General features: G+C 53.7%; 1 protein-coding gene across 1 annotated transcript in view; it reads left to right on the forward strand.

Moving 5' to 3' along the window:
• The window catches only part of LOC139228282 (disintegrin and metalloproteinase domain-containing protein 19-like), a 268,077-nt gene that overhangs the window by 106,694 nt on the left and 133,798 nt on the right, over nt 1-27,585 (forward strand). The window contains exons 7-8 of the mRNA XM_070859466.1: nt 16,295-16,360; nt 20,007-20,078. Coding sequence (XP_070715567.1) covers nt 16,295-16,360; nt 20,007-20,078 — 138 coding nt within the window. The remainder of the gene's footprint in view (nt 1-16,294; nt 16,361-20,006; nt 20,079-27,585) is intronic.

Here is a 27,585-nt window from a genome sequence, read left to right on the forward strand (position 1 = left end):
GCCGAGAACATGCGGAAACCAAGCGCAGGCAGCGGAAGGAGCATGTGGCAAACCAGTCCCACCCTCCCCTTCCCTCAACCACTGTCTGTCCCACCCTCCCCTTCCCTCAACCACTGTCTGTCCCACCCTCCCCTTCCCTCAACCACTGTCTGTCCCACCTGTGACAGCGACTGTAATTCCCGTATTGAACTGTTCAGCCACGTAAGGACTCATTTTTAGAGTGGAAGCAAGTCTTCCTCGATTCCGATGGATTGCCTATGATGATGATGATGATGCAATGCTCGGGACCATTGAATATGTGAATGGTCATGGTCTGGTGATTAGATCAATGGCAGATATCCTGTATTATTGTCTCTTATGGTTTTGCTGCAATGTTTGAATGAATCCATTCCTGCCCAGTTCTTTTTGCGGGCTGTAATGCAGTTCTGAGTTTGTGTCTTTAATGGTCCAATTTTTACCATTGAGGGGGAGGAAAGGATCCTGCACACCTGACCAGATGCATTTTTCGCCATGACAGAGATCTAATTGTAAGGATTTACTGGCCTCCTACAGTTCTGCCTTTCACCTTTCCAAGCACTGACAATCTGCACACTAGTGTTAGTGGCCTAATATTCATTTACCCATTTTGCCATTACAGATAAGATGGCAATTCTTTTGGGGGTCACAATGCGTTTAATTCTCCCAGCCATGCATTTGAGTAATTCTTCCCCCTATTTAAACTTCGATAATCTGTGAAGTTTGCTGCATGGTTTATGCATTCCTGCAGATTGGATGGAAGCTGGATTGAGGGGATTCAAAGGAGGTGATGGTGATGGCTGGTGGAGGTGAAGATGGAGCTGATTGGAGACTGTGTTCGAGGACATTAGAGAGGAAAGGGATGTTCGAGATGGGACAGCAATTTTGAGAGATTGAGGCAGTTGAAGATTTTTTTTTGACGGTGTGATGATGGCAGTTGTGAAGGAGAGGAGAACATTGCTTGTACATGTGAATTGTTAGTGAGCATTTGGCCAAGCAAAGTCTAGTGGGAGGAATTTGAGGGATCAGGAGGTGGATCTCATCAAAGGGTTACGCGCGACGAGGGATGATGGGGAGATGGAGAAGTTACTGATTAGCATGGAGTTAGGTCTGGGGGCAGGAGGCCTTGGCAGCCAGGCAGATAGTCCTAAACTCGGAGACGGAAATATCCATGGGCTCCTCCTGCCTGGCTTTGGTGGTGATGGTGGAGCGGAAGAGGATTGGAAGAGGCAATTTGAGACCTGTAGTTTGGGATTGACCTACTCTGGGAGAATCTTGGAGGAGGAGGATTTGGCCACAGAGAGACGAAGAGGTGGTGTCACTTGAGATGGTCCTACCAGGTCTAGCAGTGATACCTAGGTCAGCCATGTGGCAAACAATAGGGCAGTAAGAGTAGGGGATTTCAACTTCCCTAACATTACCTGGGATAGAATTAACGTGAAAGTTACAGAGGGAGCAGAATTCTTAAAATGCATTAAGGAGAATGTTTTCAGCCAGTACATAACAAGCACAACAAGAGAGGGAGTGGTTCTAGACTTAGTTTTAGGGAATGAAGCTGGGCAGGAGAAGGGGCATCAGTGGGAGAGCATTTGGGTGCTAGTGATCATAATTCAGCTAGATTTAGGGTATTTATGGAAAAGGACAAAGAGAGACCAAATATAAATGTTCTCAATTGGGGAAAAACTAATTTTACTGAGCTGAGATGTGATTTGGCCAAAGTGGACTGGAAACAGCTACTTGAAGGTAAATCAGTGTCAGAGCAGTGGGAGGCATTCAAGGGGGAGAGAGTGAGGGTTAGGAGCAAGTATGTTCCTTAAAGAAAAAGGGTGGGCCTAATAAATCTAAAGCCCCCTGGATGTCAAGGGTAGGATAAAGAAAAAAAGGGGAGGCTTATGACAGATACTGAGGGCTCCATATAGGTGCAGCGCCTAAAATCCGGATCCCTAGGGACCGACACCGTTCCGGATTTTAGGCTTTTCCGGACTTTCGATTTGCTTTCTGAAATCACGAATCCGGAAACACCCGAGCCCAGGTTTGGGTATTTCCGGATTTCGGGACGCCAGAAAGGTGGTGGGGGGTTGTGGGGTACCTGCCGAGGAGCAGTTCGAGCCGGGGCCCATCGAGGAGCTGTTCCTGCTGGCCGGGGCCCATCGAGGAGCTGTTCCTGCTGGCCGGGGCCCATCGAGGAGCTGTTCGAGCCGGGGCCCATCGAGGAGCTGTTCCTGCTGGCCGGGGCCCATCGAGGAGCTGTTCCTGCTGGCCGGGGCCCATCGAGGAGCTGTTCCTGCTGGCCGGGGCCCATCGAGGAGCTGTTCCTGCTGGCCGGGGCCCATCGAGGAGCTGTTCGGGCCGGGGCCCATCGAGGAGCTGTTCGAGCCGGGGCCCATCGAGGAGCTGTTCGAGCCGGGGCCCATCGAGGAGCTGTTCCTGCTGGCTGGGGCCCATCGAGGAGCTGTTCGGGCCGGGGCCCATCGAGGAGCCGTTCGGGCCGGGGCCCATCGAGGAGCTGTTCGAGCCGGGGCCCATCGAGGAGCTGTTCGAGCCGGGGCCCATCGAGGAGCTGTTCGAGCCGGGGCCCATCGAGGAGCTGTTCCTGCTGGCCGGGGCCCATCGAGGAGCTGTTCCTGCTGGCCGGGGCCCATCGAGGAGCTGTTCCTGCTGGCTGGGGCCCATCGAGGAGCTGTTCGGGCCGGGGCCCATCGAGGAGCTGTTCCTGCTGGCCGGGGCCCATCGAGGAGCTGTTCGAGCCGGGGCCCATCGAGGAGCTGTTCCTGCTGGCCGGGGCCCATCGAGGAGCTGTTCAATCGGCCGGGGCCCATCGAGGAGCTGTTCAATCGGCCAGGGCCCATCGAGGAGCTGTTCGAGCCGGGGCCCATCGAGGAGCTGTTCCTGCTGGCCGGGGCCCATCGAGGAGCTGTTCCTGCTGGCTGGGGCCCATCGAGGAGCTGTTCCTGCTGGCTGGGGCCCATCGAGGAGCTGTTCGAGTCGGGGCCCATCGAGGAGCTGTTCGGGCCGGGGCCCATCGAGGAGCTGTTCCTGCTGGCTGGGGCCCATCGAGGAGCTGTTCGAGTCGGGGCCCATCGAGGAGCTGTTCGAGCCGGGGCCCATCGAGGAGCTGTTCCTGCTGGCCGGGGCCCATCGAGGAGCTGTTCCTGCTGGCCGGGGCCCATCGAGGAGCTGTTCCTGCTGGCTGGGGCCCATCGAGGAGCTGTTCGAGTCGGGGCCCATCGAGGAGCTGTTCGGGCCGGGGCCCATCGAGGAGCTGTTCGAGCCGGGGCCCATCGAGGAGCTGTTCGAGCCGGGGCCCATCGAGGAGCTGTTCGAGCCGGGGCCCATCGAGGAGCTGTTCCTGCTGGCCGGGGCCCATCGAGGAGCTGTTCGGGCCGGGGCCCATCGAGGAGCTGTTCGGGCCGGGGCCCATCGAGGAGCTGTTCGGGCCGGGGCCCATCGAGGAGCTGTTCGAGCCGGGGCCCATCGAGGAGCTGTTCGAGCCGGGGCCCATCGAGGAGCTGTTCGAGCCGGGGCCCATCGAGGAGCTGTTCAATCGGCCGGGGCCCATCGAGGAGCTGTTCAATCGGCCAGGGCCCATCGAGGAGCTGTTCAAGCCGGGGCCCATCGAGGAGCTGTTCGGGCTGGCTGGAGCCCATCGAGGAGCTGTTCCTGCTGGCCGGGGCCCATCAAGGAGCTGTTCGGTACCTGGCCGGGGCCCATCGAGGGTCAGTTCGAGCCGGGGCCCATCGAGGAGCTGTTCGAGCCGGGGCCCATCGAGGAGCTGTTCGAGCCGGGGCCCATCGAGGAGCTGTTCGGGCCGGGGCCCATCGAGGAGCTGTTCCTGCTGGCCGGGGCCCATCGAGGAGCTGTTCGGTACCTGGCCGGGGCCCATCGAGGAGCTGTTCGGGTGGGCCCCGAGGATGGTGTTTGGGTGGGTGGGCCCCGAGGATGGTGTTTGGGTGGGCCCCGAGGATGGTGTTTGGGTGGGGCCTGAGGATGGTGTTTGGGTGGGGCCCAAGGATGGTGTTTGGGTGGGCCCCGAGGATGGTGTTTGGGTGGGGCCTGAGGATGGTGTTTGGGTGGGGTCTGAGGATGGTGTTTGGGTGGGCCCTGAGGATGGTGTTTGGGTGGGGCCTGAGGATGGTCTTTGGGTGGGGTCTGAGGATGGTGTTTGGGTGGGGCCTGAGGATGGTGTTTGGGTGGGGCCCGAGGATGGTGTTTGGGTGGGTGGGCCCTGAGGATGGTGTTTGGGTGGGGCCCAAGGATGGTGTTTGGGTGGGGCCTGAGGATGGTGTTTGGGTGGGGACTGAGGATGGTGTTTGGGTGGGGCCCGAGGATGGTGTTTGGGTGGGGTCTGAGGATGGTGTTTGGGTGGGGCCCGAGGATGGTGTTTGGGTGGGCCCCGAGGATGGTGTTTGGGTGGGGTCTGAGGATGGTGTTTGGGTGGGGCCCGAGGATGGTGTTTGGGTGGGCCCCGAGGATGGTGTTTGGGTGGGGTCTGAGGATGGTGTTTGGGTGGGGCCCGAGGATGGTGTTTGGGTGGGGCCTGAGGATGGTGTTTGGGTGGGCCCCGAGGATGGTGTTTGGGTGGGGCCTGAGGATGGTGTTTGGGTGGGGCCTGAGGATGGTGTTTGGGTGGGGCCTGAGGATGGTGTTTGGGTGGGGCCTGAGGATGGTGTTTGGGTGGGGCCCGTGGATGGTGTTTGGGTGGGGCCTGAGGATGGTGTTTGGGTGGGGCCTGAGGATGGTGTTTGGGTGGGGCCTGAGGATGGTGTTTGGGTGGGGCCTGAGGATGGTGTTTGGGTGGGGCCTGAGGATGGTGTTTGGGTGGGCCCTGAGGATGGTGTTTGGGTGGGGACTGAGGATGGTGTTTGGGTGGGGCCTGAGGATGGTGTTTGGGTGGGCCCTGAGGAAGGTGTTTGGGTGGGCCCTGAGGATGGTGTTTGGGTGGGGCCTGAGGATGGTGTTTGGGTGGGCCCTGAGGATGGTGTTTGGGTGGGCCCTGAGGATGGTGTTTGGGTGGGGCCTGAGGATGGTGTTTGGGTGGGCCCTGAGGATGGTGTTTGGGTGGGCCCTGAGGATGGTGTTTGGGTGGGGCTCGAGGATGGTGTTTGGGTGGGCCCTGAGGATGGTGTTTGGGTGGGACCCGAGGATGGTGTTTGGGTGGAGCCTGAGGATGGTGTTTGGGTGGGGCCTGAGGATGGTGTTTGGGTGGGGCCCGAGGATGGTGTTTGGGTGGGGCCTGAGGATGGTGTTTGGGTGAGGCCCGAGGATGGTGTTTGGGTGGGGCCTGAGGATGGTGTTTGGGTGGGGCCCGAGGATGGTGTTTGGGTGGGCCCTGAGGATGGTGTTTGGGTGGGGCCTGAGGATGGTGTTTGGGTGGGCCCTGAGGATGGTGTTTGGGTGGGGCCTGTGGATGGTGTTTGGGTGGGCCCTGAGGATGGTGTTTGGGTGGGGCCTGAGGATGGTGTTTGGGTGGGGCCTGAGGATGGTGTTTGGGTGGGGCCCGAGGATGGTGTTTGGGTGGGGCCTGAGGATGGTGTTTGGGTGGGACCCGAGGATGGTGTTTGGGTGGGGCCCTGAGGATGGTGTTTGGGTGGGGCCTGAGGATGGTGTTTGGGTGGGCCCTGAGGATGGTGTTTGGGTGGGCCCTGAGGATGGTGTTTGGGTGGGGCCCGAGGATGGTGTTTGGGTGGGCCCTGAGGATGGTGTTTGGGTGGGGCCTGAGGATGGTGTTTGGGTGGGCCCTGAGGATGGTGTTTGGGTGGAGCCTGAGGATGGTGTTTGGGTGGGCCCTGAGGATGGTGTTTGGGTGGGGCCTGAGGATGGTGTTTGGGTGGGCCCTGAGGATGGTGTTTGGGTGGGCCCTGAGGATGGTGTTTGGGTGGGGCCTGAGGATGGTGTTTGGGTGGGCCCTGAGGATGGTGTTTGGGTGGGGCTCGAGGATGGTGTTTGGGTGGGCCCTGAGGATGGTGTTTGGGTGGGACCCGAGGATGGTGTTTGGGTGGAGCCTGAGGATGGTGTTTGGGTGGGGCCTGAGGATGGTGTTTGGGTGGGGCCCGAGGATGGTGTTTGGGTGGGCCCTGAGGATGGTGTTTGGGTGGGGCCTGAGGATGGTGTTTGGGTGGGGCCCGAGGATGGTGTTTGGGTGGGGCCTGAGGATGGTGTTTGGGTGGGGCCCGAGGATGGTGTTTGGGTGGGCCCCGAGGATGGTGTTTGGGTGGGGACTGAGGATGGTGTTTGGGTGGGCCCTGAGGATGGTGTTTGGGTGGGCCCTGAGGATGGTGTTTGGGTGAGGCCTGAGGATGGTGTTTGGGTGGGCCCTGAGGATGGTGTTTGGGTGGGGCCTGTGGATGGTGTTTGGGTGGGCCCTGAGGATGGTGTTTGGGTGGGGCCTGAGGATGGTGTTTGGGTGGGGCCTGAGGATGGTGTTTGGGTGGGGCCCGAGGATGGTGTTTGGGTGGGGCCTGAGGATGGTGTTTGGGTGGGACACGAGGATGGTGTTTGGGTGGGGCCCTGAGGATGGTGTTTGGGTGGGGCCTGAGGATGGTGTTTGGGTAGGCCCTGAGGATGGTGTTTGGGTGGGCCCTGAGGATGGTGTTTGGGTGGGGTCTGAGGATGGTGTTTGGGTGGGGCCCGAGGATGGTGTTTGGGTGGGCCCTGAGGATGGTGTTTGGGTGGGGCCTGAGGATGGTGTTTGGGTGGGCCCTGAGGATGGTGTTTGGGTGGGGCCTGAGGATGGTGTTTGGGTGGGGCCTGAGGATGGTGTTTGGGTGGGGCCTGAGGATGGTGTTTGGGTGGGGCCTGAGGATGGTGTTTGGGTGGGGCCTGAGGATGGTGTTTGGGTGGGGCCTGAGGATGGTGTTTGGGTGGGGCCTGAGGATGGTGTTTGGGTGGGGCCTGAGGATGGTGTTTGGGTGGGCCCTGAGGATGGTGTTTGGGTGGGGCCTGAGGATGGTGTTTGGGTGGGCCCCGAGGATGGTGTTTGGGTGGGGCCTGAGGATGGTGTTTGGGTGGGCCCCGAGGATGGTGTTTGGGTGGGGCCTGAGGATGGTGTTTGGGTGGGCCCCGAGGATGGTGTATGGGTGGGGCCTGAGGATGGTGTTTGGGTGGGCCCTGAGGATGGTGTTTGGGTGGGCCCTGAGGATGGTGTTTGGGTGGGGTCTGAGGATGGTGTTTGGGTGGGGCCTGAGGATGGTGTTTGGGTGGGGCCTGAGGATGGTGTTTGGGTGGGGCCTGAGGATGGTGTTTGGGTGGGGCCTGAGGATGGTGTTTGGGTGGGCCCTGAGGATGGTGTTTGGGTGGGGCTTGAGGATGGTGTTTGGGTGGGCCCCGAGGATGGTGTTTGGGTGGGGCCTGAGGATGGTGTTTGGGTGGGGCCTGTGGATGGTGTTTGGGTGGGCCCCGAGGATGGTGTTTGGGTGGGGCCTGAGGATGGTGTTTGGGTGGGCCCCGAGGATGGTGTTTGGGTGGGGCCTGAGGATGGTGTTTGGGTGGGGCCTGAGGATGGTGTTTGGGTGGGGCCTGAGGATGGTGTTTGGGTGGGCCCTGAGGATGGTGTTTGGGTGGGGCCTGAGGATGGTGTTTGGGTGGGGCCTGAGGATGGTGTTTGGGTGGGGCCTGAGGATGGTGTTTGGGTGGGGCCTGAGGATGGTGTTTGGGTGGGGCCTGAGGATGGTGTTTGGGTGGGGCCTGAGGATGGTGTTTGGGTGGGCCCTGAGGATGGTGTTTGGGTGGGGCTTGAGGATGGTGTTTGGGTGGGCCCCGAGGATGGTGTTTGGGTGGGGCCTGAGGATGGTGTTTGGGTGGGCCCTGAGGATGGTGTTTGGGTGGGGCCTGAGGATGGTGTTTGGGTGGGGCCTGAGGATGGTGTTTGGGTGGGGCCTGAGGATGGTGTTTGGGTGGGGCCTGAGGATGGTGTTTGGGTGGGCCCCGAGGATGGTGTTTGGGTGGGCCCTGAGGATGGTGTTTGGGTGGGGCCCGAGGATGGTGTTTGGGTGGGCCCCGAGGATGGTGTTTGGGTGGAGCCTGAGGATGGTGTTTGGGTGGGGCCTGAGGATGGTGTTTGGGTGGGCCCCGAGGATGGTGTTTGGGTGGGGCCTGAGGATGGTGTTTGGGTGGGGCCCGAGGATGGTGTTTGGGTGGGCCCCGAGGATGGTGTTTGGGTGGAGCCTGAGGATGGTGTTTGGGTGGGGCCCTGAGGATGGTGTTTGGGTGGAGCCTGAGGATGGTGTTTGGGTGGGCCCCGATGATGGTGTTTGGGTGGGGCCTGAGGATGGTGTTCGAGCGGGCTGGCGAGGAGGCCCTGAGGTAAGGGCCGTGGAGTTGAGGCGAGCGGGGCGATACGAGTGGCGTTGAGGCCCGAGGTTGGGCAGCAGCGGGGCCCCGGGATTGGCAGTTTCGTCGGGTCCGGATTGCAGAACATTTGACAGATTGCGGACGACCCTGCCACCAATCGGTCCGGTGTCTGGATTCTGCACCATTGTGGATTCTCGACACTGTGCCTGTACTGCAGAAACCCGAGCGTAGTATAGAAAGTCCAGGGGTGAAATTAAAAAGGAAATTAGGAAAGCAAGGAGAGGGCATGAAAAAATATTGACAAGTAAAATCAAGGAAAAACCCAAAGATGTTTAATAAATACATTAAGAGCAAGAGGATAACTAAAGGGCAGGGCCTATTAGAGACCATCAAGGTAATCTGTGTGTGGGGGCGATGCACACATTGCAACCAAGGAGGAGTGTGAATATTACACGAAACAAAAATAGTAATGGAGCAAGTATTAAGGGATTTAGTGTTGTGTTCCTAACACAGATGAGGCTGCACACAGGGAGGTTAAAGTAACAGTGACCTCAGTCTTTAATAAGACACTCCCGAGTGAGGAACAGGCCTTAGGGGCCGGCTTATATACAGTGCTCCCAAGGGATGCTGGGATCCCTTGGGACTTCAGGGGATGAGCTCCCTGGTGGCAGAACATGGGAATGCATGCTTTACAGATACACATTTAACACCTTTGAAAGTTCGATACTCCCTATCCAGGACAAACATCCTCCCTGCATCTATCCTGTCAAGTCCTGTAAGAATTTTAATTGTTTCAATGAGATCCCCTCTCATTCTTCTAAACTATAGGGAATATAGGCCTAGTCTACTCAATCTCTCCTCATAGAATAATCCCCCATCCCAGGAATCAGTCTGGTGAGTGTTAGCTGCACTCCCTTTAAGGCAAGTATGTCTTTCTTTAGGTAAGGAGACCAGAATTGTAACAGTTACAATGCAGATGTGATGTTGAAAGTTCAATTAGCCTTTCATAACCTCGTGTGTAAATGTACATCATCACTGCACATCCAATTCACATTATGACACACTTGTCGTAACCCAGTACCAGACTCACATCAGCCAGTGGCTCAGTTAGTAGCACCCTCGCCTCAGAGTAAGAAGGTTGTGGGTTCAATTCCCACTCTTGAGATTTGGGCACAAAATCTTGGCTTACACTCCAGTGCAGTACTGAGGGAGTGCTGCACTGTTAGGCGGTGCTGTCTTTCAGATGAGACCTTAAACCGAGGCCCCAGCTGCCTGCTCAGGTGGACGTAAAATATCTTATGGCACTATTTCGAAGAAGAGCAGGAGAGTTATCCCCGGTGTCCTGGCTAATATTTATCTCTCAATCAACATCACTGAAGCAAATTACCTGGTCATTATCACATTGCTCTTTGTGGGAGCTTGCTATGCATGTTACAACAGTGAATACAGTTCAAAAAGCACCTCATTGGCTGTAAAGCACTTTGGGATGTCCGGTGGTTGTGAAAGGAGTTATAACATAAGAACATAAGAAATAGGAACAGGAGTAGGCCATACTGCCCCTCGAGCGTACACCGCCATTTGACACGATCATGGCTGATCTGATCATGGACTCAGCTCCACTTCCCTGCCCACTCCCCATAACCCCTTATTCCCTTATTGTTTAAGAAACTGTCTATTCCTGTCTTAAATTTATTCAATGTCCCAGCTTACACAGCTCTCTGAGGCAGCGAATTCCACAGATTTACAACCCTCAGAGAAGAAATTCCTCCTCATCTCAGTTTTAAATGTGTGGCCCCTTATTCTAAGATCATGCCCCCTAGTTCTAGTCTCCCCCATCAGTGGAAACATCCTCTCTGCATCCACCTTGTCAAGCCCCCTCATAATCTGATACGTTTCGATAAGATCACCTCTCATTCTTCTGAATTCCAATGAGTAGAGGCCCAATCTACTCAACCTTTCCACATAAGTCATCCCCCTCATCTCCGGAATCAACCGAGTGAGCCTTCTCTGAACTGTCTCCAAAGCAAATATATCCTTTCGTAAATATGGAAACCAAAACTGCACGCAGTACTCCAGGTGTGGCCTCACCAATACCCTGTATAACTGCAGCAAGACTTCCCTGCTTTTATACTCCATCCCCTGTGCAATAAAGGCCAGGATACCATTGGCCTTCCTGATCTTGCTGTACCTGCATACTAACCTTTTGTGTTTCATGCACAAGTACCCCCAGGTCCCGCTGTACTGCAGCACTTTGCAATCTTTCTCCATTTAAATAATAATTTGCTCTTTGATTTTTTTTCTGTCAAAGTGCATGACCTCACACTTTCCAACATTATACTCCATCTGCTAAATATTTGCCCACTCACTTAGCCTGTCTATGTCCTTTTGCAGATTTTTTGTGTCCTCCTCACACTGAAGCACTGAGAGTAGCAAGGGCACAGAATGTACTCTGGGTGGGGGGCTTCAATGTCCAGCACCAAGAGTGGCTCGGTAGCACCACTACTGACCAAGCTGGCTGAGTTCTGAAGGACATAGCTGCCAGACTGGGCCTGCGGCAGGTGATGAGAGAACAAACACCAGGGAAAACCTACTTCACCTCATCCTCACCAATCCACCTGTCACAGATGTATCTGTCCATGACAGCACTGGTAGCAGTGACCACTGCACAGTCCTTGTGGAGACTAACTCCCATCTTCACACTGAGGACACGCTCCATCGTGTTGAGTGGCACTACCACCGTGTTAAATGGGATGGATTCAGAACAGAGTTAGCAGCTCAAAACAGGGCATCCATGAGGCGCTGTGGGCCATCAGCAGCAACAGAATTGTATTCCACCACAATCTGTAACCTCATGGCCCGGCATATCCCTCACTCTACCATTAACATCAAGCCAGGGGACCAACCCTGGTTCAATGAGGAGTGTAGAAGAACATGCCAGGAGCAGCACCAAGCGTACCTAAAAAGTAGATGCCAACCTGGGGAAGCTACAAGATAGGACTACATACATGCTAAACAACTGAAGCAGCCTGGTATAGACAGAGCTAAGCGATCCCACAATCAATCAGGATCAGATCAAAGCTCTGCAGTCCTGCCACATCCAGTCGTGAATAGTGGTGGGCCATTAAACAACTGATGGGAGGAGGAGGCTCCATGTACATCCTCATCCTCAATGATGGCAGAGCCCTTCACTCGAGTGCAACAGGCAAGGCTGAAGCGTTTGCAGCCAGAAGTGCCGACTGGATGATCCATCACGGCCTCCCCTTGAGGTCCCCACCATCACAGAAGCCAGTCTTCAGCAATTCAATTCACTCCACGTGATATCAAGAAATAGCTGACGCACTGGATACAACAAAGGCTACGGGCACCATCAATATCCTTACTGTTGTGCTGAAGACGTGTGCTCCAGAACTAGCCGCGCCTCTAGCCAAGCTGTTCCAGTACAGCTACAACACTGGCATCTATCCGACAATGTGGAAAACTGCCCAGGTATGTCCTGTCCACAAAAAGCAGGACAAATCCAATCCGGCCAATTACCCCCCCATCAGTCTACTCTCAATCATCAGCAAAGTGATGGAAGCTGTTGTGGACAGTGCTATAAAGCGGCACTTACTCACCAATAACCTGCTCACTTTGGGTTCCACCAGGACCACTCGGCTCCAGACCTCATTACAACATTGGTCCAAACATGGGCAAAACAGCTGAATTCCAGAGGTGAGGTTAATGGGAACCAGGGCGAAAACTCTCCACTGGCTGGAGTCGCACCGAACATAAAGGAAGATGGTTGTGGTGGTTGGAGGTCAATCATCACAGACCCAGGTCATCGTTGCAGGAGTTCCTCAGGGCAGTGTCCGAGGCCAAACATCTTCAGCTGCTTCATCAATGACCTTCCATAAGAACATAAGAAATAGGAGCAGGAGTAGGCCATACGGCCCCTCGAGCCTGCTCCGCCATTTAATACGGTCATGGCTGATCCGATCATGGTCTCAGCTCCACTTTCCTGCCTGCTCCCCATAAATCTTTATTTCCTTATCGGTTAAGAAACTGTCTATTTCTGTCTTAAATGTATTCAATGACCCAGCTTCCACAGCTCTCTGAAGCAGCAAATTTCACAGATTTACAACCCCCTGAGAGAAGAAATTTCTCCTCATCTCAGTTTTAAATGGGCGGCCCCTTATTCTAAGATTATGCCCCCTAGTTCTAGTCTCCCCCATCAGTGGAAACATCCTCTCTGCATCCACCTTGTCAAGTCCCCTCATAATCTTATTCGTTTCGATAAGATCACCTCTCATTCTTCTGAATGAGCGGAGGCCCAACCTCCTCAACCTTTCCTCATAAGTCAACCCCCTCATCCCCGGAATCAACCGAGTGAACCTTCTCTGAACTGCCTCCAAAGCAAGTATATCCTTTCGTAAATATTGAAAACAAAACTGCACGCAGTACTCCAGGTGTGGCCTCACCAATACCCTGTATAACTGTAGCAAGACTTCCCTGCTTTTTTACTCCATCCCCTTTGCAATAAAGACCAAGATTCCATTGGCCTTCCTGATCACTTGCTGTACCTGCATACTATCCTTTTGTGTTTCATGCACAAGTACCCCCAGGTCCCGCTGTACTGCAGCACTTTGCAATCCTTCTCCATATGCTCTTTGATTTTTTTCTGCCAAAGTGCATGACCTCACACTTTCCAACATTATACTCCATCTGCCATATGTTTGCCCACTCACTTAGCCTGTCTATGTCCTTTTGCAGATTTTTTGTGTCCTCCTCACACATTGCTTTTCCTCCCATCTTTATATCGTCAGCAAACTTGGCCACGTTACACTCAGTCCCTTTCTCCAAGTCGTTAATATAGATTGTAAATAGTTGGTGTCCCAGCACTGATCCCTGCGGCACCCCACTAGTTACTGATCGCCAACCCGAGAATGAACCATTTATCCCGACTCTCTGTTCTCTGTTAGTTAGCCAATCTTCTATCCATGCTAATATATTACCCCCAACCCCATGAACTTTTATCTTGTGTAGTAACCTTTTAAGTGGCACCTTGTCAAATGCCATCTGGAAGTCCAAATACACCACATCCACTGGTTCCCCTTTATCCATCCTGTTCATTACATCCTCAAAGAACTCCAGCAAATTTATCAAACATGACTTCCCCTTCATAAATCCATGCTGACTCTGCCTGACTGAATTTTGCTTTTACAAATGTCCTGCTACTGCTTCTTTAATAATGGACTCCAGCATTTGCCCAACCACAGATGTTAGACTAACTGGTCTGTAGTTTCCTGCTTTTTGTCTGCCTCCTTTTTTAAATAGGGGTGTTACATTTGCAGTTTTCCAATCTGCTGGGACCTCCCCAGAATCCAGGGAATTTTGGTAAATTACAACCAATGCATCCACTATCCCTGCAGCCACTTCTCTTAAGACCTTCCATCATAACGTCAGAGATGGGGATGTTCACTGATGACTGCACAGTGTTCAGTGCCATTTGCAACTCCTCAGATAATGGACGACATTCAGGCTTGGGCTGATAAGTGGCAAGTAATATTCACAACACACAAGTGTCAGGCAATGACTAACTTCAACAAGCGAGAGTCTAACCACCGCCCCTTAACATTCAACGGCATTACCATCACCGAATCCCCCACCATCAACATCCTGGGGGTCACCATTGACCAGAAACTTAACTGGACCAGCCACATAAATACTGTGGCAGCAAGAGCGGGTCAGAGGCTGGGTATTCTGCGATGAGTGTCTCACCTCCTGACTCCCCAAAGCCTTTCCACCATCTACAAGGCACAAGTCCAGAGTGTGATGGAACACTCTCCACTTGCCTGGATGGTGCAGCTCCAACAACACTCAAGAAGCTCGACACCATCCAGGACAAAGCAGTCGCTTGATTGACCCCCCATCCACCACCTTCAACATTCACTCCCTCCACCACCGGCGCCCCCTGGCTGCAGTGTGCACCATCTACAAGATGCACTGCAGCAACTCACCAAGGCTTCTTCGGCAGCACCTCCCAAACCCACCACCTCTACCACCGAGAAGGACAAGGGCAGCAGGTGCATGGGAACACCACCACCTCCACGTTCCCCTCCCAGTCACACACCATCCCGACTTGGAAATATATCGGCCGTTCCTTCATCGTTGCTGGGTCACAATCCTGGAACTCCCTCCCTAACAGCACTGTGGGAGCACCTTCACCACACGGACTGCAGCGGTTCAAGAAGGCGGCTCACCACCACCTTCTCAAGGGGCAATTAGGGATGGGCAATAAATGCCGGCCTTGCCAGCGACACCCACATCCTATGAACGAATAAAACAACACCTCACAAATGAACTTTTGACGGTTAATACCCAAGGTCACAGGCAGGTACTGACAGGCAGGATTAGTGAGCGGAAAAAAGTGTGAAGAATGGATTTCAATGTGGGGGAAGTATGAGATCATCCACTTTAATCTGAGAAAGACAAATTGGAATATTTTCTGAATGAGAAGCTTAGGATCTGTGGAGGAGCAAAGGAATTTCGTGTCCAGATACACACATCACCAAACGCTAGTACATAGGTACAAAAAGTAATCAAAAAGGCTAATGGAATGTGGGCCTTTATCTCGAGCGGGCTGCAATTCAATGGGGAGGAAGTGATGGTTCAGTTATACATAGCTCGGGTCAGAGCCCACCTCGAGTAACTGCGTTCAGTTCTGGGCCCGCCCCGCAGGGCAGACATACCGACTTGGAGGGGTGCAGGGCAGATTCACCAGAATTACACCCAGGCTTAAAGGGTTAAATTATCAGGACAGATCGTGTAAAATAAACTAGGCTGGTATTCCCTGAAGTTCAGCAGACTGAGTTTAATTTTAACGATAAAGGGATTTGATAGGGTGGATGCAGATAAACTTATTTCCTCTGGTGGGGGAATCTAGAACAAAGGGGCACAAGCTTAAAATTAGAGCCAGGCCGTTCAGGAATGAAATCAAGATACACTTCTTCACCAAAGGGTAGTGGATCTCTGGAACTCCCTTCCCCAAAAGACTGGGCGCTGGGAGTTCATTGAAATCTTCACGACTGAGATGAATAGATATTTGTTGGGTAATGGTATCAAGGGATATGAAGCAAAAGTGGGTAAATGGGGTTGAGATACACATCAGCCATGATCTAATAGAAAAGAAAAATACTGCGGATGCTGCAATCTGAAATACAAACAGAGAATGTTGGAAATCTCAACGGGTCAGGCAGCGTCTGTGGAGGGAAACAGAATTAATGTTTCGGGTCGATGACCCTTGGTCAGAACTGGCTAGTGTTTGGAAAGGACACATTCTAAAGAAGCACTGATAGGGGGAGGGGAAGAAAGAGTAAAATGGAAGGTCTGTGAAAGGGTGGAAGGCGGGAGAGATCAGAGAGACCAAAGGGATGATGGGCCGAATTGAAATGGTAATGGCCGGAGTTAGAAAAGGATTAATCAAAATCGGGTGTGAACGGTGGAGACAATGCGAAAACAAAACAACACAGGCTCGAGGTGGGGGGGGCAAAGATTGGCAGCGGTTACACTCTGAAATTGTTGAACTCCATGTTGAGACCAGATGGCTATAAAGTGCCCAAACGAAAGATGAGATGCTGTTCCTCGAGCTTACGTTGAGCTCCATTGGAACAGTGTAGGAGGCCGAGGACAGAGAGGTCAGAGTGGGAGTGGAGCGGGGAATTAAAGTGACAGGCGACCGGAAGCTCAGGGTCACACATAGGGACTGTGATCCATGACCGAATAGAATGGGGGAACAGAATGGTCTCCTCCTGTTCCTATTGTTGGGCAGCTACTGCCAGTGGCAGTATGCAGCAACATACAGCAGCCATGGTGAGTAGGGGGACTATGTTCACACACTATTACAGCACCTTTGGACCGTAGCGAGGCACCCGATGTCTGTTGTACTTTGTTACAGCCCTCATTCTTTCATCGACCCAAAAAACGCACTGACCGGCATTTTCTCTTGTTCCAGATGAAAAGGGATGTGCTGCAAGAGACGAGGCACATCGAGATGGTGCTTGTGGCGGACAATATACTGGTGGGTGGCTTCTCTCAATATGTCCAACGTGAATGACCCAGGCCTAGCGTCAGGGCCCACAGTATAGAACAAGGAGCAAGGCTGGAAAGGGAGGAGGTGAATTAGGAGCTCGAGGTTAGGGATGTCAGGCTTGAAAGGCTGAAGACTGAGGGAGAGAAGGCTGAGGGAGGAAAGACTGAGTGAAGTGATTTGGTTCCAAAAGCTCGATAGATTATGTTTGACGATGATGTGAACCCAGGAGAAAGGAATAAAACCTGAGGAGGCAGCTAGGCACCTACAGAATGACCAAATACAGTATGTAGGTGAACTAAACAGCAATAGAGGACATTTAACAGTGTGGGTGGGGAGTGGGGGGGATAGTGGGGGGTGAGGACTGGGGGTGGGGAGTATGGGGGGGGTGGGGACTGGGGGTGGGGAGTATGGGGGGGGGGTGGGGAGAGTGGGGGAGTGGGGACTGGGGGTGGGGAGTATGGGGGGGTGGGGAGAGTGGGGGGGGAGTGGGAGTATGGGGGAGTGGGGAGAGTGGGGGGAATGGGGAGAGTGGGGGGTGGGGACTGGGGGTGGGAAGTATGGGGGGGGTGGGGAGAGTGGGGGGGGAGTGGGAGTATGGGGGAGTGGGGGGAGTGGGGAGAGTGGGGGGGTGGGGACTGGGGGTGGGGAGTATGGGGGGGTGGGGAGAGTGGGGGTGGGTGGGGACTGGGGGTGGGGAGTATGAGGGGGTGCGGAGAGTGGGGGGGTGGGGAGAGTGGGGGTGGGTGGGGACTGGGGGTGGGGAGTATGGGGGGGGTGGGGACTGGGGGTGGGGAGTATGGGGGGGGGGTGGGGAGAGTGGGGGGGTGGGGACTGGGGGTGGGGAGTATGGGGGGGTGGGGAGAGTGGGGGTGGGTGGGGACTGGGGGTGGGGAGTATGAGGGGGTGCGGAGAGTGGGGGGGTGGGGAGAGTGGGGGTGGGTGGGGACTGGGGGTGGGGAGTATGAGAGGGGTGGGGAGAGTGGGGGTGTGGGGAGAGTGCGGGTGTGGGGACTGAGGTGGGGAGTATTGGGGGGGTGGGGACTGGGGGTGGGGAGTATGGGGGGGGTGGGGAGAGTGGGGGGGTGGGGACTGGGGGTGGGGAGTATGGGGGGGTGGGGAGAGTGGGGGGTTGGGGACTGGGGGTGGGGAGTATGGGGGGGTGGGGAGAGTGGGGGGTTGGGGACTGGGGGTGGGGAGTGGGGAGTATGGGGGCGATGGGGAGAGTCGGGGGGTGGGGACTGGGGGTGAGTAGTGGGGAGTATGGGGGGGGTGGGGAGAGTGGGGTGTGGGGACTGGGGGTGAGTAGTGGGGAGTATGGGGGGGTGGGGACTGGGGGTGAGTAGTGGGGAGTATGGGGGGGGTGGGGAGAGTGGGGTGTGGGGACTGGGGGTGAGTAGTGGGGAGTATGGGGGGGGTGGGGAGAGTGGGGGGTGGGGACTGGGGGTGAGTAGTGGGAGTATGGGGGGGGTGGGGAGAGTGGGGGGTGGGGACTGGGGGTGAGTAGTGGGGAGTATGGGGGGGGTGGGGAGAGTGGGGGGTGGGGACTGGGGGTGGGCAGTGGGGAGTATGGGGGGGTGGGGACTGGGGGGTGGAGAGTATGGGGGGGTGTGGGAAGATTGGGGTTGCGGGTGGGGGGGCGGGGTGGGGAGTGGGGAGTATGGGTGGGGTGGGGAGAGTGGGGGGGGGAGTGGGAGTGCGGGGAGTGGAGGTGGGGAGAGTGGGGGGGTGGGGACTAGCGGTGTATGTGGGGAGTATGGGGGGGTGGGGAGAGTGGGAGGGAGTGGGAGTGCGGAGAGTGGGGAGTATGGGGGGGGCGGGGAGAGTGGGGGGGCGGGGTGGGGACTGGGGGTGGGGAGTGGGGAGTATTGGGGGGTGGGGAGAGTGGGGGGGTGGGGACTGGGGGTGTATGTGGGGAGTATGGGGGGGAGTGGGGAGGGTGGGGGGGTGGGGAGTGGGGAGTATAGGGGGGGAGTGGGAGTGCGGGGTGTGGGGAGTATGGGGGGGGTGGGGAGAGTGGGGGGTGGGGTTGGGGGACTGGGGTGTATGTGGGGAGTATGGGGGGGTGGGGAGAGTGGGAGGGAGTGGGAGTGCGGGGTGTGGGGAGTATGGGGGGGGAGTGGGAGTGCGGGGTGTGGGGAGAGTGGGGGGTGGCGAGGGTGGGGGTTGGGGACTGGGGCTGTATGTGGGGAGTATGGGGGGGTGGGGAGAGTGGGGGGTGGGGACTGGGGGTGTATGTGGGGAGTATGGGGGGGAGTGGGGAGGGTGGGGTGGTGGGGAGTGGGGAGTATGGGGGGGGAGTGGGAGTGCGGGGTGTGGGGAGTATGGGGAGGGTGGGGACTGGGGGTGTATGTGGGGAGTATGGGGGGGTGGGGGAGAGTGGGGGTGGGGACTGGGGGTGTATGTGGGGAGTATGGGGGAGTGGGGAGAGGGGGGGTGGGGACTGGGGGTGTATGTGGGGAGTATGGGGGGGTGGGGAGAGTGGGGGTGGGGACTGGGGGTGTATGTGGGGAGTATGGGGGAGTGGGGAGAGTGGGGGTGGGGACTGGGGGTGTATGTGGGGAGTATGGGGGAGTGGGGTGAGTGGGGGTGGGGACTGGGGGTGTATGTGGGGAGTATGGGGGAGTGGGGAGAGTGGGGGTGGGGACTGGGGGTGTATGTGGGGAGTATGGGGGAGTGGGGTGAGTGGGGGTGGGGACTGGGGGTGTATGTGGGGAGTATGGGGGGTGGGGAGAGTGGGGGGTGGGGACTGGGGGTGTATGTGGGGAGTATGGGGGAGTGGGGAGAGTGGGGGTGGGGGGTGGGGACTGGGGGTGTATGTGGGGAGTATGGGGGAGTGGGGAGAGTGGGGGTGGGGACTGGGGGTGTATGTGGGGAGTATGGGGGAGTGGGGAGAGTGGGGGTGGGGGGTGGGGACTGGGGGTGTATGTGGGGAGTATGGGGGGGTGGGGAGAGTGGGGGTGGGGACTGGGGGTGTATGTGGGGAGTATGGGGGGGTGGGGAGAGTGGGGGTGGGGACTGGGGTTGTATGTGGGGAGTATGGGGGGGTGGGGAGAGTGGGGACTGGGGGTGTATGTGGGGAGTATGGGGGAGTGGGGAGAGTGGGGAGAGTGGGGACTGGGGGTGTATGTGGGGAGTATGGGGGGTGGGGGTGGGGACTGGGGGTGTATGTGGGGAGTATGGGGGGGTGGGGAGAGTGGGGGGTGGGGGTGTATGTGGGGAGTATGGGGGGGTGGGGGTGGGGACTGGGGGTGTATGTGGGGAGTATGGGGGGGTGGGGAGAGTGGGGACTGGGGGTGTATGTGGGGAGTATGGGGGGGTGGGGGTGGGGACTGGGGGTGTATGTGGGGAGTATGGGGGGGTGGGGAGAGTGGGGGGTGGGGGTGTATGTGGGGAGTATGGGGGGGTGGGGGTGGGGACTGGGGGTGTATGTGGGGAGTATGGGGGGGTGGGGAGAGTGGGGACTGGGGGTGTATGTGGGGAGTATGGGGGGGTGGGGGTGGGGACTGGGGGTGTGGGGAGTATGGGGGGGTGGGGAGAGTGGGGGGTGGGGGTGTATGTGGGGAGTCGGGGTGAGGGGGTTGTTGATGAACTATGTTGCTCACTGAATATCACCAATGGTTTGGTTTCCTTTCAGTATCAATATCTGGATTTTAATAAAGATGCTGTGGTGCGGCGACTGATCAACACTGCAAACACAGTGGACTTGGTGAGTAGGGGGACTATGTTCACACACTATTACAGAGAATTACATCGGATATACAGCCCAGGATCAGGCCATTCGGCACAACCAGTCCGTTATGCTCCACTCAAATCTCCTCCCATCCTTCCTGATTCTAACTCTATTAGCAGAACCCTCTATTCCCTTCTCCCTCATGTGCTTATGTCGCCTCCCCCTAAATACATCGATACTATTCGCCTCAACCCCTCCCTGTGGCGTGAGTTCCACATTCTCATAAGAACGTAAGAACATAAGAATTAGGAACAGGAGGAGGCCATCTAGCCCCTCGAGCCTGCTCCGCCATTCAACAAGATCATGGCTGATCTGGCCGTGGACTCAGCTCCACTTACCCGCCCGCTCCCCGTAACCCTTAATTCCCTTATTGGTTAAAAATCTATCTATCTGTGACTTGAATACATTCAATGAGCTAGCCTCAACTGCTTCCTTGGGCAGAGAATTCCACAGATTCACAACCCTCTGGGAGAAGAAATTCCTTCTCAACTCGGTTTTAAATTGGCTCCCCCGTATTTTGAGACTGTGCCCCCTAGTTCTAGTCTCCCCGACCAGTGGAAACAACCTCTCTGCCTCTATCTTGTCTATCCCTTTCATTATTTTAAATGTTTCTATAAGATCACCCCTCATCCTTCTGAACTCCAACGAGTAAAGACCCAGTCTACTCAATCTATCATCATAAGGTAACCCCCTCATCTCCGGAATCAGCCTAGTGAATCGTCTCTGTACCCCCTCCAAAGCTAGTATATCCTTCCTTAAGTAAGGTGACCAAAACTGCACACAGTACTCCAGGTGCGGCCTCACCAATACCCTGTACAGTTGCAGCAGGACCTCCCTGCTTTTGTACTCCATCCCTCTCGCAATGAAGGCCAACATTCCATTCGCCTTCCTGATTACCTGCTGCACCTGCAAACTAACTTTTTGGGATTAATGCACAAGGACCCCCAGGCTCCTCTGCACCACAGCATGTTGTAATTTCTCCCCATTCAAATAATATTCCCTTTTACTGTTTTTTTTTCCCAAGGTGGATGACCTCACATTTTCCGACATTGTATTCCATCTGTCAAACCTTAGCCCATTCGCTTAACCTATCTAAATCTCTCTGCAGCCTCTCTGTGTCCTCTACACAACCTGCTTTCCCACTAATCTTTGTGTCATCTGCAAATTTTGTTACACTACACTCTGTCCCCTCTTCCAGGTCATCTATGTATATTGTAAACAGTTGTGGTCCCAGCACCGATCCCTGTGGCACACCACTAACCACCGATTTCCAACCCGAAAAGGACCCATTTATCCCGACTCTCTGCTTTCTGTTAGCCAGCCAATTCTCTATCCATGCTAATACATTTCCTCTGACTCCGCGTACTTCTATCTTCTGCAGTAACCTTTTGTGTGGCACCTTATCGAATGCCTTTTGGAAATCTAAATACACCACATCCATCGGTACACCTCTATCCACCATGCTCGTTATATCCTCAAAGAATTCCAGTAAGTTAGTTAAACATGATTTCCCCTTCATGAATCCATGTTGCGTCTGCTTGATTGCACTATTCCTATCTAGATGTCCCCCTATTTCTTTCTTAATGATAGCTTCAAGCATTTTCCCCACGACAGATGTTAAACTAACCGGCCTATAGTTACCTGCCTTTTGTCTGCCCCCTTTTTTAAACAGAGGCGTTACATTAGCTGCTTTCCAATCCGCTGGTACCTCCCCAGAGTCCAGATAATTTTGGTAGATTATAACGAATGCATCTGCTATAACTTCCGCCATCTCTTTTAAATACGCTGGGATGCATTTCATCAGGACCAGGCGACTTGTCTACCCTGAGTCCCATTAGCCTGTCCAGCACTACCTCCCTAGTGATAGTGATTGTCTCAAGGTCCTCCCTTCCCACATTCCCGTGACCAGCAATTTTTGGCATGGTTTTTGTGTCTTCCACTGTGAAGACCGAAGCAAAATAATTGTTTAAGGTCTCAGCCATTTCCACATTTCCCATTATTAAATCCCCCTTCTCATCTTCTAAGGGACCAACATTTACTGTAGTCACTCTATTCCGTTTTATATATCGGTAAAAGCTTTTACTGTCTGTTTTTATGTTTTGCGCAAGTTTACTTTCGTAATCTATCTTTCCTTTCTTTATTGCTTTCTTAGTCATTAATGATTTAGACGAGTGGATTAAATGTAGTATCTCCAAATTTGCGGATGGCACTAAGTTGGGTGGCAGTGTGAGCTGTGAGGAGGATGCTATGAGGCTGCAGAGTGACTTGGATAGGTTAGGTGAGTGGGCAAATGCATGGCAGATGAAGTATAATGTGGATAAATGTGAGGTTATCCACTTTGGTGGTAAAAACAGAGAGACAGACTATTATCTGAATGGTGACAGATTAGGAAAAGTGGAGGTGCAAAGAGACCTGGGTGTCATGGTACATCAGTCATTGAAGGTTGGCATGCAGGTACAGCAGGCGGTTAAGAAAGCAAATGGCATGTTGGCCTTCATAGCGAGGGGATTTGATGTCAGGGGCAGGGAGGTGTTACTACAGTTGTACAGGGCCTTGGTGAGGCCACACCTGGAATATTGTGTACAGTTTTGGTCTCCTAACCTGAGGAAGGACATTCTTGCTATTGAGGGAGTGCAGCGAAGGTTCACCAGACTGATTCCCGGGATGGCGGGACTGACCTATCAAGAAAGACTGGATCAACTGGGCTTGTATTCACTGGAGTTCAGAAGAATGAGAGGGGACCTCATAGAAACGTTTAAAAATCTGATGGGTTCAGACAGGTTAGATGCAGGAAGAATGTTCCCAATGTTGGGGAAGTCCAGAACCAGGGGTCACAGTCTAAGGATAAGGGGGAAGCCATTTAGGACCGAGATGAGGAGAAACTACTTCACCCAGAGAGTGGTGAACCTGTGGAATTCTCTACCACAGAAAGTTGTTGAGGCCAATTCACTAAATATATTCAAAAAGGAGTTAGATGTAGTCCTTACTACTAGGGGGATCAAGGGGTATGGCGAGAAAGCAGGAATGGGGTACTGAAGTTGCATGTTCAGCCATGAACTCATTGAATGGTGGTGCAGGCTAGAAGGGCCGAATGGCCAACTCCTGCACCTATTTTCTATGTTTCTATGTTTCTATTCTTTGCTTTCGTTTAAAATATTCCCAATCTTCTAGTTTCCCACTAACCTTGGCCACCTCATACGCATTGGTTTTTAATTTGATACTCTCCTTTATTTCCTTGGTTATCCACGGCTGGTTATCCCTTCTCTTACCGCCCTTCTTTTTCACTGGAATATATTTTTGTTGAGCACTATGAAAGAGCTCCTTAAAAGTCCTCCACTGTTCCTCAATTGTGCCACTGTTTAGTGTGTGTTCCCAGTCTACTTTAGCAAACCTGCCCTCATCCCACTGTAGTCCCCTTTGTTTAAGCATAGTACGCTCGTTTGAGACACTACTTCCTCATCCTCAATCTGTATTGCAAGTTCAACGTGAGGAAGGACATTCTTGCTATTGAGGGAGTGTAGTGAAGGTTCACCAGACTGATTCCTGGGATGGCGGGACTGACCTATCAAGAAAGACTGGATCAACTAGGCTTGTATTCACTGGAGTTCAGAAGAATGAGAGGGGACCTCATAGAAACATTTAAAATTCTGATGGGTTCAGACAGGTTAGATGCAGGAAGAATGTTCCCAATGTTGGGGAAGTCCAGAACCAGGGGTCACAGTCTAAGGATAAGGGGTAAGCCATTTAGGATCGAGATGAGGAGAAACTTCTTCACCCAGAGAGTGGTGAACCTGTGGAATTCTCTACCACAGAAAGTTGTTGAGGCCAATTCACTAAATATATTCAAAAAGGAGTTGGATGAAGTCCTTACTACTCGGGGGATCAAGGGGTATGGCGAGAAAGCAGGAATGGGGTACTGAAGTTGCATGTTCAGCCATGAACTCATTGAATGGTGATGCAGGCTCGAAGGGCCGAATGGCCTACTCCTGCACCTATTTTCTATGTTTCTATGTCTATGTTTCTAACCATACTGTGATCACTCATTCCGAGAGGATCTTTTACTCGTAGATCGTTTATTATTCCTGTCTCATTACACAGGACCAGATCTAAGATAGCTTGCTCCCTTGTAGGTTCTGTAACATACTGGTCTAAGAAACAATCCCGTATGCATTCTATGAATTCCTCCTCCAGGCTACCCCGTGCGATTTGATTTGACCAATCGATATGATTACTGCCGTTCCTTTTTCACATGCCTCCCTTATTCCCTTGATTATTACCTGCCCCACCGTGAAGTTATTATTTGGGGGCCTATAAACTACGCCCACCAGTGACTTTTTCCCCTTACTATCTCTAATCTCCACCCACAATGATTCAACATTTTGTTCATTAGAGCCAATATCATCTCTCACAACTGCCCTGATATCATCCTTTATTAACAGAGCTACCCCACCTCCTTTCCCTTCTTGTCTATCTTTCTGAATTGTCAGATACCCCTGTATGTTTAATTCCCAGTCCTGGCCACCCTGCAACCACGTTTCTGTAATGGCCACCAAATCATACCCATTTGTAATGATTTGTGACGTCAACTCATTTACTTTATTTCGAATGCTGCGTGTGTTTAGGTAGAGTGTTTTAATACTAGTTTTTAAAACATGATTTTTAGTTTTGACCCCTCCTGCAGCCCCTTTATATTCATACATATTGTCCCTTCCTGTCACCTTGTGGTTTACACTTACCCCAGTGCTACTCTGCTCTGTTGCCTCCTGCCTTTTGCATTCTTTCTTGGGGTCCTGTTCATCTGAGCTCTCACCCACTCTAACTAGCTCAGAGCCCTCTCCTGGGTTCCGAATACTCCGCGCATTGAGGCACCGAGCTTTCAGGCTTGCCTTTTTATTGCACTTTGACCCTTTAGAATTTTGCTGTACAGTGGCCCTTTTTGTTTTTTGCCTTGGGTTTCTCTGCCCTCCACTTTTACTCATCTCCTTTCTGTCTTTTGCTTCTGTCTCCATTTTGTTTCCCTCTGTCTCCCTGCATAGGTTCCCATCCCCCTGCCATATTAGTTTAACTCCTCCCCAACAGCACTAGCAAACACTCCCCCTCGGACATTGGTTCCGGTCCTGCCCAGGTGCAGACCGTCCGGTTTGTACTGGTCCCACCTCCCCCAGAACCGGTTCCAATGCCCCAGGAATTTGAATCCCTCCCTGCTGCACCACTGCTCAAGCCACGTATTCATCTGAGCTATCCTGCAATTCCTACTCTGACTAGCAGGTGGCACTGATAGCAATCCCGAGATTACTACTTTTGAGGTCCTACGTTTTAATTTAGCTCCTAGCTCCTTAAATTCGTCTCGTAGGGCTTCATCCCTTTTTTTGCCTATGTCGTTGGTACCAATGTGCACCACGACAACTGGCTGTTCACCCTCCCTTTTCAGAGGGTAAAGTGGTGCGCTCTGGGTAAAGTAGTTTCTCCTGAATTCCCCGTTGAATTTCTGGGTGACTATCTTATATTGTTGGCCTCTAGTTATGCTCTTCCCCCACAAGTGGAAACACTCTCTCTGTATCCACTCTGTGAAAACCTTTCATTATTTTAAAGACCTCTATTAGTTCACCCCTCAGCCTTCTCTTTCCCAGCCTGTCCATAATTTCCTCGCATTTCTGGTATCATCCTTGTAAATCTTCTCTGCACCCTCTCCAGTGCCTCTGTATCCTTTTTACAATATGGTGCCCAGAACTGTACACAGTGCTCCACGTGACGTCCAACCAAGGTTCGATACAGGGTTAGCGTAATTTCATTACTTTTCAATTCTATCTCTCGAGACATAAGCCCGAGTGCTTGGTTTGCTTTTTATGGCCTTATTAACGGTCACTACTTTTAGTGATTTGTGCATTTGTGCACCCAGATAGCATTGCTCTTCAACACTATCTCCATTCACATTTTCCAAGTAATACGTGACCTCATTTTTCTTACCAAAATGTACTGTCTCTCTCTCACATTTATCTGTGTTGAAATTAACTTGCCAATGATATTGCCATTCTGCAAATTTATTAATGTCTTCTTGTAATTTGTTGCAGTCCTCCTCCGGACTGACTGTCCCCCCAAATTTGGTCATCTGCAAACTTAGAAATTGATGGCAGGTTAGCTCTCCACTTCCATGTCTCAGTTAATGTCTCCTCCTGCTGCCAGCCTGGTCAAAATGGAAATGGCATTAAATGCGGTATTGTGGTCACTCGCAATATTTGAAACCTTTGGCCTCAGGTATGCTGACTCACTGACTCTCAGCGCCCCCAAAAATAGCCCAGACCCTCACCCTAAGTGTGAAATACCTCTGTGGTCTGAGCCCTCTATCTGTGAGTGACTTCTACACCTGTACTGCCCACACTGGATAACTCTCTCATTGCAGAAAAGCTCAGGTATTGTCACGCTGTGGCCTGCCCTTCTCACACAGAATCACTCTGTTCCTCTGCCGCTCGCACCCTCCATAGGCCTCGAAACACCATTTCCTTTTTTTGCTGTGCCTCCTTTTATTATTTACCTCCTTCTCCCACTGTCCTCTCTCTCTCTCTCTCTCCCTCTCCCACTGTCCTCTCTCTCTCTCTCTCCCTCTCTCTCTCTACTTCTCCCACTGTCCTCTCTCTCTCTCTCTCCCTCTCCCACTGTCCTCTCTCTCTCTCTCTCTCCCTCTCCCACTGTCCTCTCTCTCTCTCTCTCCCTCTCTCTCTCTCCCTCTCCCACTGTCCTCTCTCTCTCTCTCTCCCTCTCTCTCTCTCCTTCTCCCACTGTCCTCTCCCTCTCTCTCTCCCTCTCCCACTGTCCTCTCTCTCCCTCTCCCACTGTGCTCTCTCTCTCTCTCTCCCACTGTCCTCTCTCTTTCTCTCTCCCTCTCCCACTGTCCTCTCTCTCTCTCTCTCCCTCTCCCACTGTCCTCTCTCTCCCTCTCCCACTGTCCTCTCTCTCTCTCTCCCACTGTCCTCTCTCTCTCTCTCCCTTTCCCACTGTCCTCTCTCTCCCTCTCCCATTGTCCTCTCTCTCTCTCTCCCACTGTCTCTCTCTCTCTCTCTCTCTCTCCCACTGTCCTCTCTCTCTCTCTCTCTTCTCTCTCTCTCCCCAATGTCCTCTCTCTCTCCTCTCCCACTGTCCTCTCTCTCTCTCTCTCCCTCTCCCACTGTCCTCTCTCTCTCTCTCTCTCTCTCTCTCTCTCCCACTGTCTCTCTCTCTCTCTCTCCCTCTCCCTCTCCCCGCTCTCTCTCTCTCTCTCCCTCTCCCACTGTCCTCTCTCTCTCTCTCTCCCTCTCTCTCTTTCTCTCCCACTGTCCTCTCTCTCTCTCTCTCCCTCTCTCTCTCTCCCTCTCCCACTGTCCTCTCTCTCTCTCTCTCCCTCTCCCACTGTCCTCTCTCTCCCTCTCCCACTGTCCTCTCTCTCTCTCTCCCACTGTCCTCTCTCTCTCTCTCCTCTCCCACTGTCCTCTCTCTCTCTCTCTCCATC

Source organism: Pristiophorus japonicus, chromosome 2, assembly GCF_044704955.1.
Source record: "Pristiophorus japonicus isolate sPriJap1 chromosome 2, sPriJap1.hap1, whole genome shotgun sequence".
Taxonomy (NCBI): Eukaryota; Metazoa; Chordata; class Chondrichthyes; family Pristiophoridae; genus Pristiophorus; species Pristiophorus japonicus.